Here is a 22237-nt window from a genome sequence, read left to right as displayed (position 1 = left end):
TCTGCATAAGAATTCTGTACAGAGAATGTCTTAATAATCCTAGTGAAATGTTCACTTTACTTGTAGAATTGATTATTCTGTCTGACATCAGAGGTATCATTAAGGTGGATGCCCACACACTATGAGCCCCAGCTTACCGGCCCCTGAAGACTCCCGTCCTCCCTGTCAATGCTGCCTCGAGATAGCCTCACATCAGGTTTCTACAGAAATAAAAACAGAAATAAGTCTATTTTAAAATTTGAAAACCCAGTGGCAGATTCTGCTCAAAATTCCTTTTTCTTGTTTTGGTACCAGGGACTGAACCCAGGGATGCTTTACCACCGAGTCATATCCCTGGCCTGTTTTGTTTTTTATTTTGAGACAAGGTCTTGCTAAGTTGCTGAGGCTCTTGTCTCAGCCTCCCAAGCCATTGAGATTACAAGTGTGTGCCACCAGGTCTGGCTAAGATTCCTTCCTTCTACAATATAACTGTCCTCTGATGTAGCCAACCTCTTTACAGAGCCAATTCCCAGACAGTCTTCCTTCCCCACTGCTGGCCTTCTCCAGTTGAAGTGGTTTCCTTCCACAGGGTCTGTGCTTCCAAGTCCTGAGAGAGCCTCGAGTTCTGCACCCATCAGTCAGGCTTGTTTCCACTGTGGGCTGGAAGTGAACTTCCAGGACAGGCTCCCACTTGTCTTCTGCCCACTTCCCTCCTCTTATGCATGAGGGGGAGTGCAGGAGGCTTGTGACAGACGCTGAGGTCTGGGAACTGGGAGTGTAGGACATGGGTAAAGGAGCAGCTGGTGGCTAATTACAAAGAGAGGACTCTGGGTTGATGAGCATTGTTAAGGATCCCCAGGGTTGTCCTGTGGCAGATGTGAAGCTTGTGTGTCACCCCTGAACCCAGGCACACACACTTACACTCACTTATGGAAAAACTTTTTAATAATCAGAGGCCCGAGGAAATCTGACAAAAAGCCCTAAGAGTGAGCCAAAAGGGCAGAAGGACATGTGACTCGCTATGTGTCCATTTAGCAGAATGAGACCACACCCAGCCCCGCACCTCACAGGTGCACACGCTCACATTGCTGCCAGAGGTAACTTCCAAGCTGTAAAAATTATGATATTTTTATTGGAAAATATGCATCTAAAAATCATAGGTAAATGTAGGTGGGAAATGACCTAAGTCCTCAATGAGTGTCAAGAAAGCAGAATTCTACAAAGCACGATACAACTGTGTCCATAAGGAAACCAGAAAAGATCTGAATAAATACTTCTGAACTCTGAAAAGCGAAACTTAAAACTCTATAGGTGAAATTACTTCTATGTTTACATGTGCTACATACAATATCACTAACTGGTACTTTTTTTTAAATATTTTTTTTTCAGGTGTAGGTGGACACAATGCCTTTATTATTTATTTATTTATTTTTATGCAGTGCTGAGGATTGAACCCAGTGCTTCACCCACACTAGGTGAAATCTACCACTGAGCCACAGTCCAGCCTCACTCACTGGTACTTTTAAAAGAAAGTTCTTACTGCAAATGTCACAGATCTATAAATCCAGTGCCACACAGAGGCAGAGCAGAGTGGACCACCTCCCAAGACAGAGCAACTGTGGCTGGGTGGGAAATGCACCCAGGAGAGAATTCAGAGGTAGGCAGCCCCTGGCCTGGAGGACAGACTTCCTAGCAGGAGTACCCCCCTGAAGAGATACACAGCAAGGAAATGTAACAAGAGCCACATTAATCCAATCAGCCATCCCAGCTGGTGAGCCATGGGCAGTGTCCGGGCTGCAGGAACAGAGGCAGCTTTATGCAAGCCTTGGGTCCAAACCCCAGGACACAGTGAGAAAGCTTGTTGCTGGTGCTGCTTCGACTCAAGGTGGACAGTGGAGGGCAGCTGGGTACAGGCAGAGGAGAAGGGGCCTACTTCCTGGATACCTGAGCCAATCTCTAGGGAAAGGTGCTCACTCACTGGGGAGGGCTCCGTCCCCACAGCCCGATACCCTGGTATTGGCCTCTCCCAACACTTCATACTGAGAATTCAGGTCCAACAGGTGAACTTCTAGGGGACACGCTGGAATCCTAGCGGTGGGGGAGTCAGGCTTGACTGTTACTGAAGCAACAATGAGAAACACTTTCCATAGGGAAATTAAGAAACTATAAAAAAACCAAAGGGAAAGATAAAATCCATTTACTCTTCCCTGGAAGAAGTTATCACGAGTTAACGTATGCTCACAAGGTGAAGCCACATCAGTGGTTTGTAGCCTTTGTGTAGAAACCTGCATGAGGCAAACTCAAACAGAACTGAGGGGCTCGGCAGCCCTCCTCCTCAATAAATGGCCTATAAAACAAAGTGGCAGCCTTGGGCATGGGCTCTAGGTCAGGGCGGGGTTCAAATCAGTTCAGGACAAGCAGTGTGGCCTGGGCCCATGTCCCTTCTACAAAGACAGATCTGTGACTAAGTCCCTGATGATTTCCTGGGATGGATTTCTAAGAAAGGAATTATTGCTGCTGGGCGTAGGTCTGGGAACTTGGGAGTCTCAATGTGAGCTTCCGCATAGAAGGCTTCTCTTCTGGTGCCACACCATATGGCAGCATGTCAAAACTCTGCCCACCCATAGGCAGAAAACTGTCGGTTGGTGAACTCTGCCCCTCCTGCCCTGTCTTCTGAGGACACCTGGATGCGGGTGGGGGAAAGTGTCCTGGGCCTTCCTCCTTGAGCCGACTGTCTCTGCCCCTCTGGACATGGGCCAACCCTCTTCTATGTTGCTGTTGCTGCTGAGGCAGTACATGGCAGGGCGGGTGAGCGTCCAAAAGCTTGCAAAGGCACACTTAGTTGCTGGGGGCAACACAGCTTTTAAATAGTGGAGGTGGGAGTCAATCAAGCAAACAAAACATGTATGTCTAATTTATTCTTTTACTTACAGTCATCTAGTGCTCCATGGAACCAATAGAAACCCCTGCTTAAGTTCCTTCCTCATACATGGCCCGTCTGAACGGAAGATGCCACACAGAGGGTTTGGAGTGATGTAGGCAAAACCAATCAAAAAGCAGATCCTGGGCTGGGGTTGGGGCTCAGTGGTAGAGCGCTTCCCTAGCACATGTGAGGCACTGGGTCTGATCCTCAGCACCACATAAAAATAAATAAAGATACTGTGTTTATATACAACTAAAAAAAAATATTTAAAAACAAACAAAAAAAGACAGATGCTGGGTTTGTTCTGTGCCTGAGTGAAGTCCTCTCTCAACCCCTTACAGTAAGTTCTAAGGATGTACAAAGATACAACGCAACGATTTATATTTAAAAATCTTATACAAATAGATCACATAAATAAAGAATGTTTGGGATGAACTGACCATGTTCCCTAGCAGATATGTGCTCTTTAGAAACATTTAATTATAGGGCTGGTGTTGTGGTTCAGCAGTAGAGCCCTTGTCTAGCACATGCGAGGCCCTGGGTTCGATCCTCAGCACCCCATAGAAATAAATAAATAAATAAATGTCCAACTACAACTAATAAAAATATATTTTAAAAAATCTGATTAGAAAGTGCATAGCTCAACACATGTTTCTGTAGGTGCAAAGCACACCCACCTGGATCAAGATATGAAGCAGGGATCAGCAGGCTCCCACACACCCTGCCCTAGGCCTAGTACAGGGACCACACCTCTCTTCCAGCCCGAGATCACTCCCGCCTGTCTCTTTTCTGGTGGACTGAACTTGAAGCCTTGTGCTGCACAGAGTTCCATGGTATGAACATTCACCCGTCCTGCCATCAGCAGGCGAGGAGGTCGTTTCAGGTTCCTGGCCGCCACCAACAAAAGCTGCGGAAGCATTCTTTTATGTCTAGGCATGTGTGCTTAATCCTCTTGGGCACATGTCAGAAGGGCGAGTGCTGGGTCACAGGCAGCAGCCATGTTCCCACCAGGGGTAAGCCGAGCTCCAGCTGTTCTGGGTCTGGACAGCTACAAACTCCATGCTCATGTTGCTGTTACTCTAGAAAATGACAAACTTTAGACTTTTGGCTCAAAGTCCTTTCTCCTCTGATTACACTCTGCAGCCGAAGACCGGGAAGTTTGCAGCAGGGCGGTGGCCAGTGCAGACGCTGTCCTCAGACAGTGTTCGTCCACTGCTACTCTTTAGCTCCCATCTTGGCACTCCTCCTTCTTAGGGACTGACTGCTCTGCTGTGTGTGGGGAAAACAGCTCTCCACTACTGATTTCTTTTCTCAGAACACAAAGCAGGCTTTATATGGACAGAACTCTCATTTTAAAGTTAAGATCCTTTTTTAGTATAGTGCCACATTAGAAAATCACCCTGCACACAGTAATAAAAAGAAGCCAATTTACTGTTTTCAAGCAGGGCTTGGTAGGAAAGAAAGGCCTCTCTACAGACTGAGGCCCACCTGCTGCCAGCACCTGGCAAAATGGCCAGTTTGCAGAACTCAAATTTTGACAGTAGATTCTCAGACATGGCACCATTCTTTCTGAGCTAGGGACAGGAGGGAGGGTGTTTCAGGACATACCATCTTGAGGCCACAGGATGTCAGGCAGGAGTCGTGGGGCTGCTGCTACAGAATTAACTAGTGCTGGCCTCACAAGGAAGAACAGGAGGCTGGCTCACAGGGCTGGCAATAGTAGGCCCTCACCCTGGCAGCCACTGGATCTTAACCCAGAAGGATGGGGTGGTTACATGTTAGAAATACTACTGCATGGGGCTGGGGCTGGGGCTCAGGGGTGGAGCACTGGCCTAGCACATGCGAGGCACTGAGTTCGATCCTCAGTACCACATAAAAATAAATAAACAAAATAAAAGTATTGTGTCCATTAACAATTTAAAAAAAAATATATATATATATTAAAAAAAATACTATTGCACCGCTGTAGGAAATAGCCTGGAGGGGACAATGTTTCAGAGAAGACTTCAACTCAGTTCATTTATTCTTATTTCTTTGCAGTGCCAGGGATCAAACCCAAGGCCTCATGTGTGCTATGGGAACACTCCACCACATGGCCGCCCCAGCCCTTTTCCAGCTGTAGAATGCCCTGGGTCTCAGCTGTCCTGACTTTCCTCACCCCAGACCTGAGTCTCCAACGGCTGGCTCCCCAGCTGGCCGCCCATCGAGACTGCTGGCCCCTCAGTGGGACACTCCCCTCCAGATTCTTTTCAGACCACCCACCCGGCGCTGCCCACCAGGTCACAAGGTCTATGAGTAAGGGGACAGCTGCTCACAGGAATCTGCAAGGAGCCCACTGAGCAGGGCTGGTCTAGGGTGAAGTGGGGTGACGGACTCAGACAGCTGGAAGGTAGATAGTAGAGGAGAAGCTCAGGAGGGACTCAGGAATCCGAGCCAAGCATGTGACACGAACATGAGAGGAGAGACAGAAAGTACAACTCTTCAGTTTCTAAGAGCCAGGGGAGTAGAGTTGTTGGAAATGCTCCAGGTTCACTTGCAGACCTGGAGTCTGATGCCCACATCTGAGATGGGATAGGGAGCACTCACCTCATTCCATGAAACAAGTAAGGTTTGGATCTTGAAAACAGCAATGACCATGGATAAATCATTCTCACTTATCAATACCACCACGGAATTCCAAATTAAGCAAAGCAAATCCTGGAAGAATCACCTCCTAGACCCAGACAGGTATCCGTCTTCCTAGACACAGGATGAGCGCTACCCAAGGGAAAGGTGTGCATGATTGGACAGGGGAAATCTTCCAGAAAGATGTAGTAGGTTTAAGACACAGAGACGAGACTGTACTTCATGGAGAACTATCACAGAAAACATACAACTTCAGAAAGAAAAGCAAAATGCAGGAAAAACCCCCAAATTCAAAGGCAGGCAACATGTGCTTCAGGAGACAAAAACCAAGATATAAAGGAGGGGCTGGGGTTGCGGCTCAGTGGTAAAGCACTTCCCTAGCATGCGTGAGGCACTGGGTTTGATCCCCAGTACCACATAAACAACACTAAATAAAGGTATTGTGCCCATCTACAACTAAAAAAAAAATGTTAAAAAGGAAGATTTTATATATATATATATATATATATATATATATATATATATATATATGAATGAGGTAATGAGTACTGAACTGGGCATCCAAGGAAATCAATAAAGGCCTTCTTGAGATACATTACTAGAAAATGACAGGATATTCCTAAAAATCAATGGCCTTTGCACAGAGAATACATAGCTAAAAAAGGTCAATGACAATGAGGAGCCATTATGGTTGAAGCACCTAAAAGCAAGCTGTAAAGCCACCTGGGAGAAGGTAGAAAAGTGGAGCCAGGGCAGACTCAGATGCCTGCTGCTGAAGGAGGGTGAGGGACACACTGAAGAACACAGGTAGCCACACAGGCCATCATGTGACCTGCGTTAGAGTGCTTGGGGATGTATCACCAGTGTTATGGGGGTTGTGCACACACAGAGAAAGCCGCCCGGACGGCTGGTCACATTCTAGGTAGAGCAAGGGTCACACAGGTCTAGGCCTCTGTCAGAAGGCCTCACATTAGCTGCATGTGGCAGTGCACACCTGAGATCCCAGCGACTTGGTTGAGGTAGGAGGATGGCAAGTTTGAGGCTAGTCTCAGTAACTCAGCAAGACCCTGTCTCAAAATAAAACTTAGAAAGTTCCAAAAGGATCTTGGTGTCGGGCTGGGGCTGGACTCAGTGGTACAGTGCTTGCCTGGTATGTGTGAGGCAATGGGTTCAATTCTCAGCACCGCATATACATAAATAAAAATAAAGATCCATTGACAACTAAAATAAATAAATAAATAAGTGAGTGAGTGAGTGAGTGAATGAATCTTGGTGTCTAGGAACACAGAGGTTTCTCTGCTCCAGCACTTCCTTTTGGTCCCCAAGGGACTTCTAAAGGTCACCTGAAGGAAGTCATTTCTCATTCCCAAGTCCAGCTGCATCTGGGGCAGGGCTGTGAGGCCGTGCTGCAGAGGAGCGCAGGCGCCCTGCAGTACTGCAAGTTGACTCCAGGTGGGATTCTCTGATGTGAACAGTGAGGTCATGAAAAGCCACAGAGCACAATGAAACCTAAAGACAGACCTCGATGAGCAACTGAGAAAGCAAATGACTCACTGCTGCACATTTCAGGGACCAGATATGAAACGAAGTCTGTTTTGGATAATGTAAAAATTTTGCAATTACATGCAATATAGTAGACACTAATGGGATTTCAAAGTGGAAGAAACTGCTCTGAAAGATGCTTACCAGAAATCTCTCCTCTTTCTCCAGCCAGCGCTGATCTTCTTCCATTTCCTGCTGCTGTCGGATCAGTCGCTCTTCCATCAGGTGGGCGGGCAACACCTGCCCCATTCCTCTCAGGTCCAACGATGCCGAGTCCTGGCAGGAAAGATGGAAACCACACGCCCACTCTCACGAGGCTGCTCGCATGCCCCTGCTTTCAACCAAAGCAAAGCAGCAAGGGTGGTGGAAACAGGGCCTCTCATGCTCCAGCCTCGTCCCTGTAGGCTGAAGTTTACTGTGTGTCAAAGATTCCCTTGGAGGGACCGGGGTTGTGGATCAGTGGTAGAACGCTTGCCTAGCATGTGTGAGGCACTGGGTTTGATCCCTGGCACCACATAAAAATAAACAAATAAAATAAAGTTATTGTGTCTATTTACAAATTAAAAAAAATTAGGAAAAAAAAAAGATTCTCTTGGAATTCCCAGCTCTGGAGCCACTCCTCTTTGAAGAAGTCTACCTCTGTATCTCTGTCACTTTTGCAACAAAACCTACTTCTTGCTTGCTTGTGGGATTCTCTTCTAAAGAAATAAACTGAGAATGTGTACGAAGAAGGCACCATTACCTATAGTCAAAAAGCAGAAACAATCAGGACGTGGACAGCAGCACTGAACATGACACACACAAGTTATGGAGCATCACAGAGCCGCTCACCACGAGCACTCCCAGGAAAGGGACACGGACTACAGACAGCTGTGGATCTTCTCTGACTCAAATGAATGATTTTCAATCAGGGAAACTGAATAAAAATGAACATAGCCCAAAGAACTTGTCCTGTCAGCTTGCCTTTCCTCTGGCCTCAGGCACGTGCTATAAATACCTGAGCACTCCCCCCACGTATTTCTTTTAATTAAAAAAACCCTCACAAAACCAGAAAACATTTGAGCAGCTGGGGAGTCTTGATCTTAGAATTCAGTCTTCAAAATCAAGCAGTCAGACTTAGAAATATGAGGTGTCTCACTTCCTAAGTCAAGAACACAACTTACCTCCATGTTGGGCTGCCACAGGGGTATCTCCTGGGGCCTGTGATTCCACGATTCTGATTGGTCCAAGAGAGATGCTGGGCCGGGGTAGATGCTGCCAGCCATGGCTGTGAGTCCGTGTGGACCAGGGTAGCCAGAGACCTGTGAGTGGGACAAGAGGAAGGAACGTTTCCATAACCCAGCTTCTGTGTGGTTCTGCTTTGCAGGGGAAGTGACCTGGAGCACTTCATACTAGGCAGACGGTGTCCCCTCCCAGAATGTCCAAGTCCCAATCCCTTGAACATGACAGCAGCTCTCTAACGGGGCAATGTGCAGATGCAACCCAGGCCAGGACCCTAGTGTGGTAACTGCCCTGGACTACCTGAGTGGCTCAATGTGACCCCAAAGGTCCCTGGGTACAGAGGGAGCAGAAGCTGAAGAACAGTCAGAGCCAAGTTCTGGTTTTGTATTTGGGTCACAGGGACCAAGAGCCAAAGAACACAGGCAGCTCTTACAGAACCTGGCAGAGCAAGGAAAGGGACTCTCAACAAGAGCCCCGAGAAAGGCAGTTTGGCTGCATTAGACAACTAAAGAAAATGCACTAGGAAACGAGAAGTCATTCACTTTGGAATTTTACGACTACAGAAATGCTCAGATCAGACTCTCTCTGCATATAAAAGCCAGAGGAAGCCATAAAAACAGCTGTGCCACACTTGGCTCCAGAATCCCCCGTCCTGCCCAGTGCCAGAGCCACAAGGAACTTGTCCTCCAGTGAAGGAGGGACTGATGGTGGAGGGGTTGTGCCTTCTCACAGTGGGACAGGAGAACTCCAGGCGTGAGGAGAGCTGAGGGGTCTTCCCCACAGGCCCTCTCTGGATGGAGGCTCAGTGAGCAGACATGGGATCTACGTACATAGAGCGTCTGCTGGTATGGGATGGCCAGCGTGGCCAGTTAAATTTCTAATGAGATAAAGCACAGCCAAATCCATGTGTTCAAACACCCACACGGACCTCATGCTCATTTACTAGGCCTCCAGACGTGAATCATACCAAATCCCACATGGACAACATTAACCAGTAAGTCTTTATGTAAGATACACAGAGAGCTCTCATTTTTTCTGAATAAAAATGTCTAGAAGTTTTGAATTATTTAAAGCTGTTTTCTCCCCCCACCCCATTATTTGGAGAATACTTTATTAGTTTCTATAATCAAACCCATGAAGACCTTACATATTTAATACAGTGCGTTACCCCTGTACAAATGGAAAAAAGTCAAGTTTAACGTTTCTAGACTAATATGTTTGTTAATTTCTCTACAAAGCCAACTCAACATGGTAAACTGGGGTACTTTTCCCAAAGCTGACAGCCCAGCTAAAGTTTCCAAAAATCCAACGTGTGTGTGTATATTCAATTTCTTTAGTGTTATATAGTTTTAATTGTTAAGGCTTGATTCCCAAATATTTTATTTTCTTTGAGGCTATTGTGAATGGGATAGTTTTCCTAATTTCTCTTTCAGTAGATTCATCACGATGACTAGGAGTGCAACTGACTTATAGGTGTTAATTTTAAGCTGTTTTCTAAATAATACTGGCCATGTGGAAGAACCAGTGGACACCTGAGGCTAAAAGGGAATACAGAGAGACACCAGCAAAGGCACTATAGCTGGCCTCACTGATGGGACAGGAAAACGGCTTGGTGAGGCTCACCGACCATCTGTTCAGTGATGACAGTCTTATTTTGCTGTTTATATGCTGCCTAGGCACTTAGCAAGTCACAGAAGTCAGAAGAGTGCTGTTCCCAGGGCAGGTGTGACATTCTGTGAAGGGCACGAGGGGCCTCTGGGGCCTGTCCTGGGAGGTGGGCATGGGACAGAAGAGTGTTGGCATTGGTCAGAAGCCAGACTTGTGCACTTCACAGCAGGTAACGCAAGCCAACAAAAGCTAATCCCTTCTCTCGAGAACAAAGACAGATGCTACTGACTGCTTTAGGTCCTCTACTAAGGTGCTCCTTTCTCACCTGTGCATGGTATTGGCTGGCACGTCCAGCGTCCCTTCCACACTGTCCACTGTCTAGACAGTACCTTGTCTGGTTTGTTACAGTCATTTTAAATTTTATATTTGTCTTCTGGAAAAACTGATGTTCAGTATTACCTCTGCATAATGCGTATCTACTGGTTCCAACTTGTGCCTTGCAAGAGCAAGTAGGAGAGAATGGCGTAACAACTGCTGGGGCACCAGCCTGTCTCATTAAGACTGTGAGGACATGTATGCCTTGCATGGTGTCCACAGACAACAGTCACGTAGGCAATGACCAGGTGACAACTTTCCTAGGTCACTCACCAAAATGAGTAACAAATACAAAATGGAAATATACATACCATGTATCTTCCCACCACCAAAGTATGGAAAAGCCAAGTAACACACTTCACGTCTGCCATGACGGTACCTGATAATGATTGCTCTGCACCATGTGCTGCGGGCTGGGGTAAAATCCTTCACTGGAGCGCGGACTAGGGTAACCAGGTCTGCTGGGCTGTGAAGAAATCAACAGTGTATCATATGAATGAACATTTACAGGTCTAAGTTTCACAGAAATAATAGGAAAATATATCTCTAACAAACAGCTTGGTTAAAAGCAATGATAAAGGGCTGGGGTTGTGGCTCGGTGGAAAGAGCGCTCACCTAGCATGTGTGAGGCACTGGGTTTGATCCTCAGCACCACATAAAAATAAATAAATAAAATAAAGTCATTATGTCCATCTATAACTAAAGAAAAATATTTTTTTAAAAAGCAACAATAAAAATGCTAAGATATTTCAATGATGAAAGAAGACCCCTGCATGTGAAAAAGGCTGATTATTCCTTTGTCACACACAAAAATTAACTGAAGGTGGACCACAACCTAAATGGAGGAGTGAAAGCTCTAAGATTCTTAGGAAAAGGACACAGGGGCAAATCTTTGTGACCCTGGGTTAGGCAACAGTGTCTAAGCTACAACACCAAAAACACCTACCAAAGGAGGAGAGAAGGTGAGAAGGACATCATCAAAAACACAAAGCGTGTGTTGCAAATACCACCACCCAGAGCGAGCACACAATCCAAAGGACACAAGAAAATGCTTGCCAATGCTTTATCTGTCTTCTAGTTGCAGCTGGACACAGTACCTTTATTTCATTTATTTATTTTTATGTGGTGCTGAGGATCAAACTCAGTACCCTGCACGTGCTAAGCAAGTGCTCTACTGCTGAGCCCCAGCCGCAGACACAGCCCTTGCCAGTACTTTATCTAAGAAACACGTTCGAACACACAGAGACTCTGAGCAGGCTGGCGGTGAGATGGCAAAAGGTGCTGCTTAAGAGTGGGGGGCACAAGCACCCCGAGAACAGGAAAGGCGCTCAGCTCCCGAGGCTCCAGCACACCACCACCTTGAAGCCGTAGTGAGCGTCGGCTTGTCATCGCTGCAATGGTGTGACAAACACACAGGGAATGTAAACAAACCAGGATGCAGAAAAATGGAGACCTTTTAGCACTGCTGCTAGGAATACAGACCAGGGCAGCTTCTGTGGAGGGCAGTCAAGGGACGGCTCCAGCAGCCCCAGAGGTGGGGATGCACAGCAGAGAAGTGCAGCCCACATCTGGGCCAACATGGCTCTCAAAGGCACCATCTGCAGCAGCCAGAGAGGGAGCATGACTACCCGCAGGAGAGGAGAACACACGCAGCACACCTACAGGGGAGCACCATGTGGCCCTGCGTGCCGACACAGACTATGACACAGAGGAACCTTGGCACGCGCTGAGAGAAGAAACGCTTACAAGGAACCACAGTGATTCCACCCACAGGGTGTCCAGAGTGGGAGTCGCGCAACAGCAGGCACAGGAATCGGGAGGGTGTGCCTCGAGGAGCCAGACACTTGGGGGGTCACTGTGGAAGTGGGTGCACAACTCTGAACACACAGAAAAGCTGTGTGCATGGTCTTGGGGGTAGGTTGGTCATGCATTCTGTCCCCATGAAGCTATTAAACTGCCACCAGTGAAGGACACTGGCCATACTGGGCATGCCCTCTGTCGCCTGCCTGCTCTGGTGCTCTCTGCTGTGCCCTTTTGGGCCAGTGATCCACCCGCCAAGCCTCATCTTCCTCACTATCAGGCAGGTGGAGCCCGAAGAACTCTCCAGCCCCTTCCAGCACTGAGCATCTCAATGCTCAGTAAGAGTTGAGTTTGAAACAAGAGGGGAAAACAAGGGAAGTCCACAAGGTCTTACATGACACAGGGATTCAACCAGGTGGGAATACACTGGTCTCAGAGGAGTTAAGACCAGAGTATAAAAGACTTGGACTGGCGCCCAGCAAGCGGGACACTGAAGACTCTGTGGCACCATGTCCTCTGGCACTGGTGCGGGGTGGACTCAGGCTTTGCTCTTGCACTGTGCCCAAGGCCTGGAACATCCACATCTCTACCTGTGGGACACTTCCCATCCCATGAGTCTTTAACAAAGGTCTCCTGGTCCTGCCGGCCTTGGGGAAACACAGGTCCTCTGCTCCCCTTGACTCAGGGGCAGGGCCAGCATTTCTATACTCGCTTCGGCCTACCAAGGAGCCACTGACTTCCTGAGGACAGGAAGGTTCCCTTACCCCTCAGCCCCTCAGAGATTCAGCCCACTCCAAACTTAATTGAATGTGAGCATGAACTCCTCAAAGACCCCTGCAACAGGAAAGGGTCTGAGGGGTGTTCTAGGCTCCTCTCTACTCCTGCCAAAGCGGCAGCTTACAAAGTGTGTTCCTTGGGGCTAAGGGGCTGTATGTAGATTTACAGCTTTAAAGATTTAATTTGAAAAAGTGGTTGTAGTGATTTAAAAGAGGTTTCAAAAGGAAGAGTGTGACTTCCTCTGTACACTGAGACTGCTGTGGCAAGAGCTGTTTAGAGGAACGTGCCAATAAGTAAGCAGTACCATAACGGCTGCGCGGGAAAGACGTCCTGGATCCTGTGTGGAAGGACGCAGAGCCAAGAGCTGGGGCAACAGACGGAGCTTCCCAGTCACAGGGCAACATCCACGGCTTAAATTCTGAAAATGGCACATAAGTAAAAGGTGCGGAAATACAAACAGCCGCCATTTACTCGGTATATACTTCGCATAACCTCTGAAGGGCTTTTACGTACAAGTAAAATCTGTCGATGACCCATACATTTTACGTAGGCTCAGAGAAGGCAGGTGATTTGAATAAAGTCACACAGCTAGTAATGGCAGAATTCTAAAATCTGCTGCGCCATCATGCTTCTATATGAGAAGTGCACTTGACTCAAACAAAAAGGAACATAGCAAAGAAATAAAAATGGCAAAAGCTCTAAAAAAAAAAAAAAATCTTGCAGTGACTCAAAAAAATAGAGGTGAGTGATAAAACCTATAAGGCTCCATTTCAAAATAACAAGTAAGAAGATGGAAAGGTTCTATGACGATGAAGTGACGGCACCAAGGGTGCCCAGAGTCTAATGCTGTGGAGAGGAACCAAGGTCAAGGCCAGGGAAAAGGTGGGTGCCAGGCCAGATTCTAGCTGTCATTAAGACAGTGTCCATGTCGCCAAGCACTGTGACCCAGGAGGGTCAATGCACCTCCCCCTCCAAGAAAACTGGGGTTTTCACCTGAAAGAATGTGTGGTGGAGGGGATTTTGCCAACTCTCCTGAGGGGGATGAGAGAAAGATAGGGCAGCCCTCGGGGCATGCAGGGCACTTGTGAGGTGCTCCTGTCGGCCACGAGGACTGGGTGGGGGACTGGTGAGCAGTTTCCAGCAAACATAGGGATTCCCATGTCACTCAACTTCATCTAGGTGACAAAACACAGAGTCACAAACTCCATTGGAGCCCAGAAGCGGCTCTGCGTTCCCGTTACCACAGGCGACACTTTGCGGGGCCTGTCAGTTTACTTTCCAGGACTGCAACCACTGGGAAGAAACGTGGCCTCCTATAGTGTGTAAGTGGGATAAGGAGAACTGAGGATGGACCCAGGCCCTCAGGCAGAATTCTGCCTCGGAGCTGCCGCCCGGCTGTAAGCCTTAGCCATTAAGTACAGTTAAGCTGTTGAGTCTTGGATAGGAGAAAGACATTTTTGCTTAAAAAACTAATGAAGCCATGGGGCTGGGGCTGCAGCTCAGCAGTAGAGCACTTGCCTAGCATGTGTGAGGCACTGGGTCAATCCTCAGCACCACATAAACTAAAGATATGGTGTCATTTAAGACTAAAAAACATATTAAAAAAACAAATCAATGACCAAAAAAACCTAATAAAGCCATATTAAAAATTTTTTGTTGTTGTTTTTTTGGTGCAGTGTTGGGGACCGAACCAGCACTAGGCAAGCGCTCTGCCACATAGCTGTACCCCCAGCCCCATGTTTTACTAGTACACAAAATTTATCTACAAAGTCAGGAAATCCAAGTGGGATGTATCCTGAGGTATCACAGTTGGAGTGAGGAAAACCCATGGGATCCATAGAGATCCCCATCTTGTGGGGCAGAGTAAAGCACAGTGCTGGCCCACTACCTTGGAGTAACAGACTCACTTTAGAAACGGCAAGGACTGTGACCATGAATGCAGAACCTGACCCTGACGGTGAACTCTGGGAAGGAACACACTGCACATGAGACTTGATTCTGCCTGGTGTACAGGAGAGCCCGGCTCGCTGCCTGGGATCACCCCACACCTGTGATGACATCCCAAGTCTGGCTGACAGGACCAGGCAGAAGGCTCTGCTGCAAACACGAGTGGTACAGGGAAGAACCTCCGCCTGCAGACAAGGGCTTCAGACGCACATTCCAAAGACATTTCAAAGAAAGAGAAAGTGAAAGCAAGAGAGAGACCGATGTTTAAAAAGATCAGTGCAAGGGCTCTTGTATGTAAACCAAGAAAAGCCAAGCCAGCTCTACCCCGTGGCCCTAATTTAAAAGTCAAATATAAATGATAAACCAACAGATTGGGATATAAAAAGATGCTCAGAGGCTGGTATGTGGCTCAGTGATAGAGAGCCTGCCTGACACCGGGGAGGCCCTGGGTTCTATCCATAGCCCACCAGAGGAAGAGAAGGGAGGAAGGGAGAGAGAGAGACAGACAGGAAAGAAAGAAATATTTAGATGAAAAAAGTTCTTCAATTCCATGAGTTCCAGGGCAGGCAGTGTGGCACCGTGTGGTGTTTGTCACAGAACACTGAGGTTTCTATACTTCAGTGTGCCAAGAGGAGAGCCGAAGGGTGAATGATCTCACAGCACGTCCCACTGGCTGGAGGAGGAAAGTGAGGTGTGCAGTATGGAGGTAACTACCCCGACCGGCAGCAGAGCGTGATCAAGACACGATTCTCCTGCCTCCCAGCACAGTGCCATTGTGCAGCTGCTACAGAATTAAAACACAGGCCAACTGTGGAGACCAGGAAGAGGGGCTCCGTGGGCACCAAGGAGTCATGCTGTTGTTAAACTAGGAACAACAGAGGAATGCTTGGGCCTTCCCTGGAGTGGGGTGCTTTTCTTTCTCTGCAGGGGGGCTGGGCGGAGGCCCCTTCACCCCTCCATTCTGCAGGACTGTGCTCACTACCCATGCTCACCACCTTCAATGTGGTGACAGGTTTACTGCTACATGGCTCAACAAGAAAATAAGTTTTCAGGAATCATGTTGAATGGTTCAATACTTAAATTATATTGTGTTGGCAGATTTGTGAATAGTTTTTAAAAAGAAGATGAATACTTAATTAAAGTCATATTTTTAGCTAATCAATTATCAAAGAACAAGTAACTATTAACTGCAAAAAAGCCTGTTATTTTTTGGCTTTCCAGAAAAAGGCCTGATAGGCATGTTCATGGCCAGTACAACATGGTGTGAAAAGCCACTCTTTGGAATGGTGCAGAAAGACTCGATCACTCAAAGCATCAGGGGCCAACTCTACTGAAACCCCAGCCATGGCAGAAGGCTATAGCTGCGCTCCTGGGTGGGAGAAGACAAAAGAAGGAGGGACCCAGGGACAGTGTGCAGGCAAGGTGAGAGGCCTCTCTGAGGAAGGAAAGCAAGAGCCACGAGCTCCCACATAGATACCCCAGCCGCAGGCAGAAAATGTGCATGGTGTTCTCAGCAAATGGAGACAAAGCAAAAGGGACATGGTCAGGTGGGACTGGACTCATTTTAAAATACAGTGAAACGTGAGGCGTCTGTGGCCCAGTTTCATGTTTAGTAATGACCGATTATTAGGGAGACCCCCGACAGTCAATGAAAGAAAAGGTTCCTCCACTGTGGAGGAGGGAGGTGCAGAGGAAAGGGAGCATATTCTACGGTCATCAACAGCCTCCACCTGAAATGCAAATTATGGAAAGGAACACAAGAGGGTGACCTCCAGAGGGACGAAGGGAACACTGGTTGCAACCGTACTCTTCTCTCCTCAAAGGAAACAGCTATCTACAGCACAGACTCCAGAAGGCACTTAAAGAGTCACCCCAAGCTGGGGTGGGGACGGTGGCTACCTTGGGTGGTGCTTCGTCGGACCCTCCAGAGTCCCAAGACACGGTGGCCTGTCTTCTGGACTCCATCCTCATCCGTTCTTCCTGCTGAGCCTTCTCTTCCTCCAGGATCGTGCTAGAGAAAACACACTGAATCAGGGGGCTGAGAGCCCGAGCAGCACCCATCATAGCCCACCCTGCCCCTCCAGGAACACACCTGGACCCTAGTGGAGGACACTCATAAAGAAAGGGGAACGCCACATTGGGTTCCTAACCCTGAGCCAGGACGCTAGAGCAGCCTTGGTTCTCAGGGGCACAGGGAAGAGAGAGGCTGGTGAGAGTGGAGGACTGGCCAAGGGGAAGCATCTATACGCCGAAGTGCACTCTGAGCAGATCAGAAAGACCCGAGCAATCCCACACAGCCCTCGTCAAGCAGCTACACACATGAGGCAAAATCTGGATAGACACAGACTCCCACAGAACGTGACCTCACCAGCACGTTATGTGATCAATTAGCAAGTTGGCCAACAACTTCCTCAATTGCTCAGTACAGTAGTCCTACTAATTCTCAGCTTAAAAAGTATTTTATCTGGCCAGGAAAATAAGGAAGACTACAACAGCACTTACAAGTGCTTCAGAAAATACCGTCTGCCCTGAGCTGGAAGCGCTACACTTACCCTGGCTGTGCAGAGGTTGAGGTCCCACTGCCGAGACTTCGACTTCTCAGGCAGAGGGGGCGGGGTGAGGCTTAGCTAGCTCCCCAGGCCACACGCACCCCCCAGGCTCAGTGGGCCCAGTGGGTCTCTGAAACCCTCGTCCTAAGCCTAAGCGGCAGATAGTGCTTTCCTACGTGCTTGTAGCTCCAAGTTCTAATAATACAGCTCATTCAAAGTTTCTGTCCCCTGGCAGGCAGAATGCAGTAAATAACCACCCAGAATTACTCAGGAAAGAGTGACATCAGCGGCAGAGACTCTTTCTAATCTGGGAATTTGTTCAACTGTTCATAAAGACATTCCTGTAGAGGTGGAGCCTGGCTCTCACTCAGGCACCTTCCCAATCAGGAGGACAGACAAGATTCATTTCCTAGCTGCCCTGAGTCAGAAAACCATCACTGCAGACCTTAAAGACATTTTTCCTCAAAAGGAAAGGAAATATTCTCCTCAAGGCAAGGATCGTATTACCACTTTAAAGAAAAGCTTTCAAGGCTGAGGCCCACCCTCTCCTCCCAGCCTCTGGTTTCCTTCCCACTTAAGACTGTGGTCAAGGAAACAAACGCCAAGCCATCTCCATAACATGCAAGAATCCCTCAGCAGCCTCCCAAGAAAGGCACTCTGGGCACCTGGCCGAGGGTGAGTTCCAGGTGAACCCAGGCAGCGTTTGGGGAGGGAGCCCTGGGCATATGTTTAAGGTGCTCTGGTTCAGGGTAAAGGGAGACTCAATAGCCAGAAAGAGAATAGCAGTGCCCTTGCAGAGAAGGAGGGTGGGTTCTGTCTGGAGTGTCCCTGGCTGCACAGGCATCAGCCCAGTGCCATTACAGGCCCTGTAGAAGCCAGGAAGAGGATTTCTAGCAAGCTACCAGGGCAAACCCATCCAAGCACATAAGCATTACATGACTAACGCTTGGCAGTGCACTCTGTCCACTCTGTGTGGAAATAAATATCTTTACATTTAAATTTTCTTTACGTTCATGACCTAGAGCCTCGTGTTACACTTTGAAACCATGCCTGCCACATAGTTGACACTTAGGCATCTGCTGGATGAACAACGGATTCACAGTGAGTGGGTGAGACACACAGATTCCAAGGACCCAGAAGATAAGTGACTTGGCTGGGACTCAGCTCATCAGTAATGACAGCTGTAATGAGTAGTCAGGTACAGGGAAGGAGCCTGAGGTCTGAGTCAGACTGATGTCGGGTTCAAGTTCTGCCACAGACAGGCTGTGACCAGACAACTTGATCCCTCCATACCTCATCCACAAAACGGGGCGCCTCCCTAACCACCCCTAATTACTGACCTTGAGGGTTACTGTAAAGATAAAACAAAATTCAGACAATCTCTGTAAAGTGCACCAAAACCCAAGAAGCTTTTAAAAATGAAAAGAACTATGCCAAAATCCCCATCAAATAGCATCGCCCAATGGCTAACGGCTAGCATTCCCACAGGCGCTGCAAGTATTTCAAACGAGTTAAGCAGCAATTAGAGCTTGAGGCATGAAAAGAGCAACCATCCAATCTCTTACTGAAGTGTTTACAGTGCAACTTCCATGAACCTGCTAGAATAGTTACTGACACCGGCACCTCCGGCTAGCCAAGCACGTTGCCACCACCGGGAACAGGTGAGACTTGGGCAGGAGCTAAAACAGCTCCACAGCAGAAACCTGGCAGATGCCCCTTAATGTCTCAGGGCACAGAACAAAGGTACACCCCTCCAAGGCTGTTGGGGAGGATGGAGACGGGTATCTGTGGTAGTTCACTCTTCCAAAGTGATGTGGGTGCTCTCTTCGTTCCCCTCTTCCTGGCTCAGAGGAAGAGGGGCCATCATAATCTCCACCACCTCTCCTGGAACACCTTTCTCTCCTCTGCCTGGCCATGCCTGACTTATGTCTCAAATGTCCTCCACAAAATCTTCCCCAAGCTTCCAACTCCCTTCAGGCTGTCCGTACATGTTCAGAACTGGCACAGCCCTAAATCACAACATGCATGAAGAATTGCCAGGAGTGGCCAAGTGACGCCCAGGAGCAGAGCGGGTCTGTTGTCCAGTGTGGAGGACCACACTGCAAACCTCTAGCACTGGCCAATGGTGAATCAGGAGAGGCCTGCACACAGGCTGCTTTCTTTGAGATGGTTCCTAGGGGTCAGAGTCAGTCTGAGACCACAGCACAGTCCCAACTGGCTCTAGGGAGAAGCACATCCCTTTAGCAGTTTTCAGGTGCCCTGCTCTTCATCACCTGACCCTTAAAGCAAATAGCAGAACCTGAATCCTAACATTTTAAGACTTAAAAAGCCGTGTCCCAAAGATTGCATCCAGAATTGTGAAATCCCTTGCATAAGGAGATTTCCTGAGGTCCCACCTGGCCAACCTCCCCACCCACTGAAAGTCACTTCCCCTTTTCTCTAGCCTGCTGAGTTCACCTATGAATCTTCCCTTGAGCCCTTAACCACTGCTGCCTCAGTGCCCGGTTTAGGCTATAAGCTTAGGCTTCCTGCGCCTGTCAGATGGGTTTCCATTCCTCTTCTCAGTTGCACAGCATGTGCACACCAGATATTCCAAAATTTCTTTTCTTTTTAAATATATTTTTAGTTGTAGATGGACACAATACCTTTTATCTTACTTATTTAGATTTATGTGGTGCTGAGGATCAGATCCAGTGCCTCCCATGGGCTAGGCAAGCACTCTACCACTGAGCCACAGCCCCAGACCCCAAATTTCTTTAGCTAAGCACACCAGTCTGTGCTTCAGAGACACAAAACAACTAGGAAGGGAATTCCTGCAATCTCCAGAAATAGCATATCAAACACTCCTGAGTAACCATAATCTGTTGCTCAGAGTAGACAGGAATATAAATCACTCACAAAAGGCTAGTCCCTAGATGGAGGAGGAAGGCACCAGAAGACAATGCTGAGCTGCTCTCCTGCCTTTGCATCTGCTGAGGAACCAAGGGCAACACTAGAATGTGCACAGGGTCATGGAGATCAAGCTGAAGCATATTTTCCCAAACTCTCAATATTTTTAGTAGCTATTCATTCCACTTGGAAGCTTTCAGCTGCTGAATATGAACTGGCAGAGAGCCCTCGTGGTTTTTCCTAGAATGGAGGTTTCAAAGTCTTATGCTTGCAAAGAGATAGAACAGTAAGAGCTGAGACTTGTTGCTTCAAACACGAGCGCACTTGATAACTATGTGCATTTATTCACAGGGCCCATCTAGGAAGAGAGTCCTGAAGAGGGCAAAGTAGAACTTGAAATTTGTTTTCAGCTCCTTCATTTTAAAAGAAAGAATTGCTCAAGTAGCCAATTCACACTTAAAGGACATAAAAACGTGGGAGAGTGGCTGATTTTCATCTGGTTGCATTACCCCTTGTGAAACTGGGTCTCAGGCTCCCTGAGCAGGCATGGGAGGGTCTTACTCACACCCTTCCAGAGCATCCAATGTGAATTCACTTGTAAGGTATTTTGATGGTGAACAAGAACGTGGTCTATTGAGTCCCCCATTCCCAGTACTCAGCCATGATACACAAACAAATCTCCAGCAAGGACAGATTTCAGGAACAGAAAAGGCCCATCAATGCAGAGTGGCTGATATTTGGGTTGTCCAAGCACTTTCAGAGGAAAGGGACTGCACCCCTGGTGGGCCATGCAGCTACAGAGCTCTCCCTGCCAGGCCCACAGTGAGAAGGCTGGCAGATGAAGGACCATGCATTGGAGAAGACCTGGAGAAACTCTGAAGGAAATGCTAGATGGTTCAGTGCTTGGAGCCGCCTTACAGCCACAAGAAAAGAAAGGAATGTTTATCTATTTCCTTTCTGTAGCCTGTGTCTCAAGATTGACCATGATGTGAACTCTCCTCTTTGAAACTACAAAACTATATTTCTTTAAATAAGAAATGTTCTCTGCTTTATTTAATATGGAGGGAAGAACTTTCACTTTTAAAAAAGACTGGACTTTGACCACCTAAACAAAGCAATGATATCACAAAATTTACTTTGGACATAAAAATCAGTCTGGGTTTATAGTGCAATAAATTTGAAGGAAAAAAAGTGGGAGGGAATGGCTTGCTCTGGCAAGTTCATGGGAATGCCAGTTTTGAAACATGATCTCTTGTAATTACTCAACTTTGCCTCATCACAAAGGAACGGAGCTGACCTTTCCGAGAGCTTCCTGGCATCTGTGCAGAAAACAAGCCTGCAGAATTGAGCAGGGTGGGGAGGCTCAGCTGGGTGGGCTGAGCTAGGGACTAACTGCCACCGTGTGTCCCAGCTGCGCCTCCCCTGGACATCACCCTCATCAACACTGAGATCACACTTCTCTCTTCACCTAAGACATATTTCAGCATGCAGGACGTGAGCACTGCTGTATGTCTGGTGAGTCGGCCATCTTGAAATTATGTTTTAAAAAGCAGTTTCTTCTAAAATCTTACTACACAATGGTGAGCTCTTTCTATTTCTGGCATGTTTGATAGCTCTTCTTGTGGATTGGAACTATAAACGATGAATATAAGAAACAACTCCATGATGGCTCAGGAGAGCAGCCAATAGCTGCAGGATCCTGGAGGGCACTGGTCAGAGGAGGAGTGCCACCAGGCAGAACCTCACAAGTGGGCCAGCACTCTGACCAAGCTGCACCCCAGCCCGGGTTCCGACTTTTTAAGAGTCCTTAGCCAGCAGGCAGACCCTAGTACTACTGGCTTGATGAGCAGAGAACCAATCTGGAGCAACCATGGCTGACGGAAACAAAGGGGAAATCCAAAAAAGAAGAGGCCAGAGAGGGAGTGCCTTGGTCCTGAAGCACGAGTTCTGTCCCAGCCTCCAGCCGACACACAGGGCAGACTCCAAGCAGCCCAGCCAGGCT

General features: G+C 47.8%; 1 protein-coding gene across 6 annotated transcripts in view; it reads right to left on the bottom strand.

Annotated features, from left to right (window-relative positions):
* Ptk2 (protein tyrosine kinase 2) overlaps positions 1–22237 on the bottom strand; it is a 228658-nt gene that overhangs the window by 17486 nt on the left and 188935 nt on the right. For 4 of the 6 annotated variants that reach the window (XM_071602094.1, XM_071602095.1, XM_071602090.1 and 1 more), the window contains 5 exons: positions 16697–16808; positions 10653–10739; positions 8233–8370; positions 7214–7345; positions 138–200 (listed from right to left, as the gene is read on the bottom strand). In XM_071602094.1, coding sequence (XP_071458195.1) covers positions 138–200; positions 7214–7345; positions 8233–8370; positions 10653–10739; positions 16697–16808 — 532 coding nt within the window. The remainder of the gene's footprint in view (positions 1–137; positions 201–7213; positions 7346–8232; positions 8371–10652; positions 10740–16696; positions 16809–22237) is intronic. The other 2 variants (XM_071602092.1, XM_071602093.1) reach the window with 1 other exon arrangement.

This window comes from Marmota flaviventris, chromosome 15 (assembly GCF_047511675.1).
Source record: "Marmota flaviventris isolate mMarFla1 chromosome 15, mMarFla1.hap1, whole genome shotgun sequence".
NCBI lineage: Eukaryota > Metazoa > Chordata > Mammalia > Rodentia > Sciuridae > Marmota > Marmota flaviventris.
The sequence above is the reverse complement of the archived record's forward strand: the minus strand, read 5'-3'. Positions and strand labels throughout refer to the sequence as shown.